We start from the raw sequence: 9,772 nt of genomic DNA, 5'->3' as shown, positions 1-9,772 counted from the left end.
TGACATAAGTATTTGATACATCAGAAAAGCAGAACTTAATATTTGGTACAGAAACCTTTGTTTGCAATTACAGAGATCATACGTTTCCTGTAGGTCTTGACCAGGTTTGCACACACTGCAGCAGGGATTTTGGCCCACTCCTCCATACAGACCTTCTCCAGATCCTTCAGGTTTCGGGGCTGTCGCTGGGCAATACGGACTTTCAGCTCCCTCTGTGACACTCTGGCTCCATGGACTTTGATTATTGAGCCAGGGTTGTTCATTTTCATTGTTTGGGTGTATTTCTATGTTGGGTATTCTAGTTGTTCATTTCTATGTTTGGTGATTAGTCATATGACTCCCAATCGGAGGTAACGAGTGTCAGCTGTCGGCTCGTTATCTCTGATTGGGAGCCATATTTAAACTGTGTGGTTTCTCTTTGGTTTTGTGGGTTTTTGTTCCGTTTTCGGTCTGTGTACCGTGGACTTCATTGAGTCGTCTTTTGTTTTGGATTTTGGTTACTTTGCTAAATAAAGTCATGTTTCTTGGACACGTTGCGCCTTGGTCATACTTGGACGACATAGACGACCGTGACAGAAAAACCCACCACAAAAAGACCAAGCAGCGTGTCAAGCGGCAACAGGACCTACCTACACAGGATTTATGGACTCCCATAAAGGATTCATGGACATGGGAGGAGATTCTGGATGGTGAGGGGCCTTGGGATCAACCGGGAGAATATCGCCGTCCTCGTGAAGAGCTGGAGGCAGCTAAAGCCGAGAGGCGGCGATATGAGGAGGCAGCACGGAGGCAAGGCTGGAAGCCCGAGAGTACTACCCAAAAATTTCTTGGGGGGCTAGAAGGGAGTGTGGCGAAGTCAGGTAGGAGACCTGCGCCTACTCCCTGGACTGACCGTGGAGAGCGAGAGTACGGGCAGACACCGTGTTACGCAGTAGAGCGCATGGTGTCTCCTGTACGCAGGCATAGCCCGGTTCGGTACATTCCGGCTCCACGTATCGGCCGGGCTAGACTGAGCATTGAGCCAGATGTCATGAGGCCGGCCCCACGCATCCGGTCACCAGTGCGTCTCCTCGGGCCGGCTTACATGGCACCAGCCTTACGCATGGTGTCCCCGGTTCGCCTACATAGCCCGGTGCGGGTTATTCCACCTCCCTGTACTGGTCAGGCGACGGGGAGCATACAACCAGGTAAGGTTGGTCAGGCTCGGTGCTCAAGGGAGCCAGTACGCCTGCACGGTCCGGTATTTCCGGCACCACCTCCTGTCTCCAGTCCAGTACTACCAGTGCCTACACCACGCACTAAGCCTCCTGTGTGTTCCCCGAGTCCTGTGCGTCCTGTTCCTGCTTCCCGCACTAGCCCTGAGATGCGTGTCCTCAGCCCGGTACCTCCAGTTCCGGCACCACGCATCAGGCCTACGGTGCGTCCCCAGGGTCCAGTATGCCCTGTTCCTGCTCCCCGCACTAGCCCTGAGATGCGTGTCCTCAGCCCGGTACCTCCAGTTCCGGCACCACGCATCAGGCCTACGGTGCGTCCCCAGGGTCCAGCATGCCCTGTTGCTTCTCCCCGCACTAGCCCTGAGATGCGTGTCCTCAGCCCGGTACCTCCTGTTCCGGCACCACGCACCAGGCCTACGATGCATCTCAGACAGCCAGAGTCTGCCGTCTGCCCAACGGGGCCTGAACTGTCCGTCTGCCCAACGCCGTCTGAACTGCCCGTCTGCCCAACGGGGCCTGAACTGTCCATCTGCCCAACGCCGTCTGAACTGCCCGTCTGCCCAACGCCGTCTGAACTGTCCGTCTGCCAAGCGCCGCAGGAACTGCCCGTCTGTACTGAGCCTGCAAAGCCGCCCCGTCTGCCATGAGCCTTCAGAGCCGTCCGCCAGACCGGGAGCCGCTAGAGCTCTCCGCCAGACAGGAGCAGCCAGAGCCTTCCGCCAGACAGGATCAGCCAGAGCCTTCCGCCAGACAGGATCAGCCAGAGCCTTCCGCCAGACAGGATCAGCCAGAGCCTTCCGCCAGACAGGATCAGCCAGAGCCTTTCGCCAGACAGGAGCAGCCAGAGCCTTCCGCCAGACAGGAGCAGCCAGAGCCTTCCGCCAGACAGGATCAGCCAGAGCCTTCCGCCAGACAGGATCAGCCAGAGCCTTCCGCCAGACAGGATCAGCCAGAGCCTTCCGCCAGACAGGATCAGCCAGAGCCGTCCGCCAGACAGGATCAGCCAGAGCCTTCCGCCAGCCATGAGCAGCCAGATCCGTCAGCCAGCCATGAGCAGCCAGATCCGTCAGCCAGCCATGAGCAGCCAGATCCGTCAGCCAGCCATGAGCAGCCAGATCCGTCAGCCAGCCATGAGCCGTCCAGCCAGGATCCGCCAGAGCCGTCCAGCCAGGATCCGCCAGAGCCGTCCAGCCAGGATCCGCCAGAGCCGTCCAGCCCGGATCCGCCGTCCAGCCCGGATCCGCCAGAGCCAGCCAGCCAGGATCCGCCATTCAGTCCGGAGCTGCCCCTCAGTCCGGTGCTGCCCCTTAGTCAGGTACTGTCCCTTAGCCCGGTGCTGCCCCTTAGCCCGGTGCTGCCCCTTAGCCCGGTGCTGCCCCTTAGCCCGGTGCTGCCCCTTATCCCGGTGCTGCCCCTTAGTCCGGTGCTGCCCCTTAGTCCGGTGGGGTTTAGTTGGGGGGTGGTCATTGGGAGGAGGCTACTGAAGCAGGTTGTGACTGTGGTGGGGTGGGGATCACGACCGGGGCCAGAGCCGCCACCGTGGACAGACGCCCACCCAGACCCTCCCCTAGACTGTATGCTGGTGCGCCCGGAGTTCGCACCTTTAGGGGGGGGTACTGTGACACTCTGGCTCCATGGACTTTGATTATTGAGCCAGGGTTGTTCATTTTCATTGTTTGGGTGTATTTCTATGTTGGGTATTCTAGTTGTTCATTTCTATGTTTGGTGATTAGTCATATGACTCCCAATCGGAGGTAACGAGTGTCAGCTGTCGGCTCGTTATCTCTGATTGGGAGCCATATTTAAACTGTGTGGTTTCTCTTTGGTTTTGTGGGTTTTTGTTCTGTTTTCGGTCTGTGTACCGTGGACTTCATTGAGTCGTCTTTTGTTTTGGATTTTGGTTACTTTGCTAAATAAAGTCATGTTTCTTGGACACGTTGCGCCTTGGTCATACTTGGACGACATAGACGACCGTGACACCCTCCAAAGATTTTCTATTGGGTTTAGGTCTGGAGACTGGCTAGGCCACTCCAGGACCTTGAGATGCTTCTTACGGAGCCACTCCTTAGTTGCCCTGGCTGTGTGTTTCGGGTCGTTGTCATGCTGGAAGACCCAGCCACGACCCATCTTCAATGCTCTTACTGAGGGAAGGAGGTTGTTGGCCAAGATCTCGCGATACATGGCCCCATCCATCCTCCCCTCAATACGGTGCAGTTGTCCTGTCCCCTTTGCAGAAAAGCATCCCCAAAGAATTATGTTTCCACCTCCATGCTTCACAGTTGGGATGGTGTTCTTGGGGTTGTACTCATCCTTCTTCTTCCTCCAAACACGGCGAGTGGAGTTTAGACCAAAAAGCTCTATTTTTGTCTCATCAGACCACATGACCTTCTCCCATTCCTCCTCTGGATCATCCAGATGGTCATTGGCAAACTTCAGACGGGCCTGGACATGCGCTGGCTTGAGCAGGGGGACCTTGCGTGCGCTGCAGGATTTTAATCCATGACGGCGTAGTGTGTTACTAATGGTTTTCTTTGAGACTGTGGTCCCAGCTCTCTTCAGGTCATTGACCAGGTCCTGCCGTGTAGTTCTGGGCTGATCCCTCACCTTCCTCATGATCATTGATGCCCCACGAGGTGAGATCTTGCATGGAGCCCCAGACCGAGGGTGATTGACCATCACCTTGAACTTCTTCCATTTTCTAATAATTGCGCCAACAGTTGTTGCCTTCTCACCAAGCTGCTTGCCTATTTTCCTGTAGCCCATCCCAGCCTTGTGCAGGTCTAAAATGTTATCCCTGATGTCCTTACACAGCTCTCTGGTCTTGGCCATTGTGGAGAGGTTGGAGTCTGTTTGATTGAGTGTGTGGACAGGTGTCTTTTATACAGGTAACGAGTTCAAACAGGTGCAGTTAATACAGGTAATGAGTGGAGAACAGGAGGGCTTCTTAAAGAAAAACTAACAGGTCTGTGAGAGCCAGAATTCTTACTGGTTGGTAGGTGATCAAATACTTATGTCATGCAATAAAATGCAAATTAATTACTTAAAAATCATACAATGTGATTTTCTGGAAAACATGCAAAATCGGCAGTGTATCAAATACTTGTTCTCCCCACTGTATCTGCGATACAATAGCATGTTCCTGGATTAAAGAGCAGCTACCAGCTGTCCTTTGATTGTATTTTGAATTAATGTAAAAAAAAAAAAAAACACGTAAGCTGTTTAGCCTTGATTATTTTAGTTTTGGAGTCAAAAGAGAGTCAATTCCAATTACTCTGCTAGCAGGAGTTGGGAGTCGACTGCATAAACCTTGGATCGAAACCAAAAAACACTAGATCCCCTCCACAGGCACTATGGCAGGGGGGTGGGGGGAGGGGTGGGAGGGGTTGAGAGGGTGAGGGTGCAGCTGCAGCCCCGTCTTGGATGACTGAGATGTAAATCCTTCCGTAAAATAAACTGGGTATCAGAGACAGGCTTGGGCCAATGAGAGACCGGCATGCAGTAAAATGGGCAGCCAATGGCTGCGTGTCTGCCCAGTATATAAGCAGAGGGCAAGGACCTTCAGAGTTGGGTGACCTCTATATTTTGGCTCTGGTGAATAGGATCTGATCCCAAGGACTGTTACTTTTTTTCTTGTCTGGTGTGCAGGTAAAAACTCAACACTGTGCTTTGTATGAATAGCTAAAGCTTAGGGATGAGGCCAAGTTGGCGGTTTAGATTAGTTTGACTTGGAAATATTTCTGAGCAAAAACATTTTGGGGGGTTTACAAAATGTAATTTTAGAGTTAGCTAAATCCTGTTATTTTGGCTTGTCCCTGTTTGAAATGGGGGGGGGGGTGTTTTATCTCTCCTGCACATGTAGCTACTTTCCTTTTGTCTTTTAATTGTCATCATACTTAAATGCATAGACTTAATGATGCAAAAGCAATAATGTGTCAGTAAATGTACATATGGGGGCTTTCTGGAAGGGTTTCAGATCAGTGGAATATTTCACAGCATATCTTAGTAGGAGTCTGATTCTCTTGGCTTGTTTGACAAAGACAGATTCGTTTTGAAGAAATTAAGTTGTGAACTGTTGCAAAGTTTTATAAGCTTTGTGTCGGCAAATGGTTCTCTAGTGTGGATACTGAGATAAATAAGTAAGTGTCTCACAATCAGATACAGTCTGAGGTGTCTCACAATCAGATACAGTCTGAGGTGTATAAACAACTGTGGAACAGGTGTAAAAAAAATTGGTGTTCTTGAATGTCCAGCAGTTGCTTTCGGACAGTTACTGTAACAGTTACATCCTTTTCATTGCCTTTGGACATGGGCATGTGATGCATCAACTGTGTCAATAGTTACGTCCAGATCATGTGATCATTTTTGAAAATCAATATTTTAATAACAGTTGAGGTAAATTCCATCCCAACCGAATGCTTTTAAGGAACATAATTTAAATACAATTTTTGGGGGCCTCCCGAGTGGCACAGTGTCACTACAGACCCGGGCGTCACTACAGACCCGGGTTCGATCCCAGGCTGTGTTACAGCCGGCTGTGACCGGGAGACCAATGAGGCGGCGCACAATTGGCCCAGCGTCTTCCAGGTTAGGGGAGGGTTTGCCCGGCCAGAATGTCCGTGTCCCATCGCGCTCTAGCGACTCAGGGCCAGGCGCATGCACGCTGACACGGTCGCCAGTTGTACGGTGTTTCCTCCGACATATTGGGGTGGCTGGCTTCCGGGTTAAGCGAGCAGTGTGTCAAGAAGCAGTGCGGCTTGGCAGGGTCATGTTTCTGAGGAAGCATGGCTCTCGACCTTCGCCTCTCCCGAGTCCGTACGGGAGTTGCAGCTATGGGACAAGACTGTCCCATCGTTGGGGAGAAAAAGCGGTAAAAAAAAGAAAGAAAGAAAGTATAGTCAATTAAATTAATGAGTTGGCCTTTAAAATCAATTGACCCTGGTGTTGAGAAATAAAAACCAAGCGAGGCTGCAAAATGTAATGGTATGACAGCCAGGAGGTCTCTCTGATGGATAGGACCCAACGTGTTGAGTGATCGCACTGTAGGATATGGGGCTATATTGTGAAGGGGGGGGGGGGCTCTTTGCGTGAGTGGACAGTGTGGAAATATGTTCCATACATAAAGGGCAAAGGTAATACAGGATAGGGGTGGAATGTTGAAGAGGTTGTGAGGTTGGGGGTGAGGGTGTTAAAAATATCCAACACACGTGCTTCTCCCTCTTATCTATTCCAAACAGAAACATGACCCAGTGGACGGGGACATTGACTGACATTTGTAACTAGGATATGGGGTATCCACATCAATAAGAGTTTTTGCAGCTGTTGTCTTTGAAAGGAAGTTTCTCTGGGCCTGAGACAGAGCACACTGGGTTGTTTTCTGTGCAAATAGACAATAAAGGTCTAAAGATTTCTTCTTTTCTTTCCTCCCTACAGTGTTAAAAACGCAAGCATGCCTTTCGGTAACACCCACAACAACTTCAAACTCAACTTCAAAGTTGAGGAGGAGTACCCTGACCTCACCAAGCACAACAACCACATGGCCAAGGTGCTGACCAAGGACATGTACGCCAAGCTGAGGGACAAGCAGACCCCCTCCGGCTTCACCCTGGATGACGTCATCCAGACCGGTGTCGACAACCCTGGTGAGTGCCACACATTTCCCATACACCCCCTGAGGATAGTCACTAACCGCCGCAAACACACAACACATCCCTGTCAAAGGGAGCTGAGCAGGTGTCAAAACCCTACAACAGTCTGCACAACCAAGTTAGTGCTCTAAGCATAGATCGATCGTAATACCATTGCAATTAAAACATATGAAAATAATATATGCCATTTAGCAGAGGCTTATATCCAAAGCGACTTACAGTCAAGACATACTAATACCACAACCATATATTATACTAGATATGCAGGTTAACCTATTCAATATGCAGCATACATTTCACAAGGATTCAATATGCAGCATACACCACAGAGTGGTATATTAATGTTTGTACTCTGTAGACCTGCTGGCTTCTTACAGCCCCTTCTCTCTCTGTCCTCAGGTCACCCCTTCATCATGACCGTTGGCTGCGTGGCTGGTGATGAGGAGTCCTACGAGGTCTTCAAGGATCTGTTGGACCCCATCATCTCAGACCGTCATAGTGGATACAAGCCCACAGACAAGCACAAGACCGACCTGAACTTCGAGAACCTGAAGGTAGGGCTGTATACATTTTTCGGACATATTTTCTGGGTTTCATTCTCGATTAGGTGTAGAATGGAAAGATGGCAAAGAATCTCTACAGCACATAGGAGGTTTGGAATCACAGATGTGTTAAAATGTTCAGGTCTAAAACTCAGTTGTGACCTTGTCTCTGTGTAAGGGAGGTGATGACCTGGACCCCAACTACGTCCTGTCCAGCCGCGTGCGTACCGGCCGCAGCATCAAGGGATACACTCTGCCCCCCCACAACAGCCGTGGCGAGCGCAGAGCAGTGGAGAGACTGTCTGTCGAGGGTGAGCCTCCCAGCTACCAACAGCTACATATGCATACACATGATTGTTCATGAAGCTAGGTAGTAAAACTAACAAAATGGGATTTATTGGAAATTGAGATCCGAATTCTTAATTAATTGGAAATAGAGATCAAAAGTGAATCCTTAGCTGCAATGACTTGTGCATGGTGTCAAATAACTCCATGCAGGGTGATACCATGTTAAGAGTGAGGGGAAACTGAGGGGTTTTCTGTCTCTCCAGCTCTGAACACCCTGGACGGTGAGTTCAAGGGAAAGTACTACCCCCTGAATAAGATGTCCGATGCCGAGCAGGAGCAGCTGATCGCTGACCACTTCTTGTTTGACAAGCCTGTCTCCCCCCTGCTGCTGGGTGCTGGTATGGCCCGTGACTGGCCCGATGCAAGAGGAATCTGGTGAGTATCTGGAACACAGACCCATACCAAAAAAATACTGTTTGTGGAACCAGATGGTGTATTGTACAGAACATCCCACAATGTATCGTAGTGATGCTTCATGTGAAACCTCATCCCACCTTTCTGAAGGCACAACGATGCCAAAAGCTTCTTGGTCTGGGTGAACGAGGAGGATCACCTGCGTGTCATCTCCATGGAGAAGGGCGGCAACATGAAGGAGGTCTTCAGGCGCTTCTGCGTTGGTCTGAAAAGGGTACGTTCTTGTACTCAAACCATTTTGATATGGCACAAAAACACCCCTAAAACAATGGAAATACATGAAAACGCAGAGAGACAAAGACAATGTTGATATAGGGTTGTTTCTCTTACCTCACAGATTGAGGAGACTTTCAAAAAGCACAACCATGGCTTCATGTGGAACGAGCATCTCGGCTACGTGCTGACCTGCCCCTCCAACCTGGGAACCGGCCTGCGCGGTGGCGTGCACGTCAAGCTACCCAAGCTGAGCACACATGCCAAGTTCGAGGAGATCCTGGGCAGGCTGCGTCTGCAGAAGCGTGGCACAGGTACGCACACGCACAACAAAAAACACATCCAGAACAGCTGCTGATATATTCAACTGTAATTCGTCACAGATCACGACAGTCTTACCTTTTACAACAAAACATGTAAAAAGGAACAGAGATTAGCATGAGCGAAAGCTATTATGAAATAGCCATGTCCACAGCTGTTAAGACGTCTATTCATTGAGTCTGTATTTTTGTTGACATCTGGATAATTTATAGTATGAGTAAGGATGCAGAGATTGTCTGAGACAAACACTTACACCCGCATCTCTCCCCCTTTTCCCTGCTCTCTCCAGGTGGCGTGGACACCGCCTCCGTGGGTGGAGTGTTCGACATCTCCAACGCTGACCGTCTGGGCTCCTCCGAGGTGGACCAGGTCCAGATGGTGGTGGATGGGGTCAAGCTCATGGTGGAGATGGAGAAGAAGCTGGAGAAGGGAGAGGCCATCGACGGCATGATCCCCGCCCAGAAGTAAAGAGTTGTTGACGTCGCTATTCGTCTTTTGTTTTTCTATTGTCAAGTCATGTGCAATCGAGCCAACCAACCGGCGCGAAGAAGAAACTGATGGTCGCTCTAGAGACTCTTGACTGCTGCTCAACTCTTTTTCTTCTTTCCTTCAGCCTTTTTTCTCCTATCACCTTTGTTATTTCCTTTCCTTTTCTTCCTTCAGACTTTTTTCCCCACTTCTCTCCAGTTCAGTCGGTAACATCCTTGGATCAGCCTCCACTGAAGTCGGCTTGCCTGACAGATGTGGCATCACCTAAATTTGAACTTTGGTTCTAAAAAGTAATAAATTAAATTGTGATTCAATAAACCTGGCCCCATGAACCAAAACAGATAGCTTCGTCTTTCTTGGTCATGCACTCGTGATAAGTCACTGTAAATGTTAAATCAAGTCTAATATTGTTACATTTAACAATGGAAAAGTATATACATGGTCCCACAATACACAGAGTTAATGGTACACTTTCAAAAGTGTTTTTTAAAACTATTTCACAGATATTCTGTAATTCTGTAAATAGTTGCAAATTAAGATAACATTGGCCAACACTGTTTTTTTTGGGATTCACTCTACTCTGGTG

The 9,772-nt window shown here is 49.7% G+C and overlaps 1 protein-coding gene across 1 annotated transcript; it reads left to right on the top strand.

Annotated features, from left to right (window-relative positions):
* Positions 1-4,753: 4,753 nt before the first annotated feature.
* Positions 4,754-9,524, top strand: LOC121573975 (creatine kinase M-type). The gene is made up of 8 exons (XM_041886407.2): positions 4,754-4,859; positions 6,645-6,853; positions 7,259-7,413; positions 7,580-7,712; positions 7,953-8,124; positions 8,254-8,377; positions 8,501-8,690; positions 8,987-9,524. The coding sequence occupies exons 2-8, from the start codon at positions 6,661-6,663 to the stop codon at positions 9,163-9,165; spliced, it is 1,146 nt and encodes a 381-aa protein (XP_041742341.2). The 5' UTR covers positions 4,754-4,859; positions 6,645-6,660; the 3' UTR covers positions 9,166-9,524.
* Positions 9,525-9,772: the final 248 nt, after the last annotated feature.

This window comes from Coregonus clupeaformis, chromosome 9, assembly GCF_020615455.1.
Source record: "Coregonus clupeaformis isolate EN_2021a chromosome 9, ASM2061545v1, whole genome shotgun sequence".
Lineage (NCBI taxonomy): Eukaryota > Metazoa > Chordata > Actinopteri > Salmoniformes > Salmonidae > Coregonus > Coregonus clupeaformis.
The sequence above is the reverse complement of the archived record's forward strand: the minus strand, read 5'-3'. Positions and strand labels throughout refer to the sequence as shown.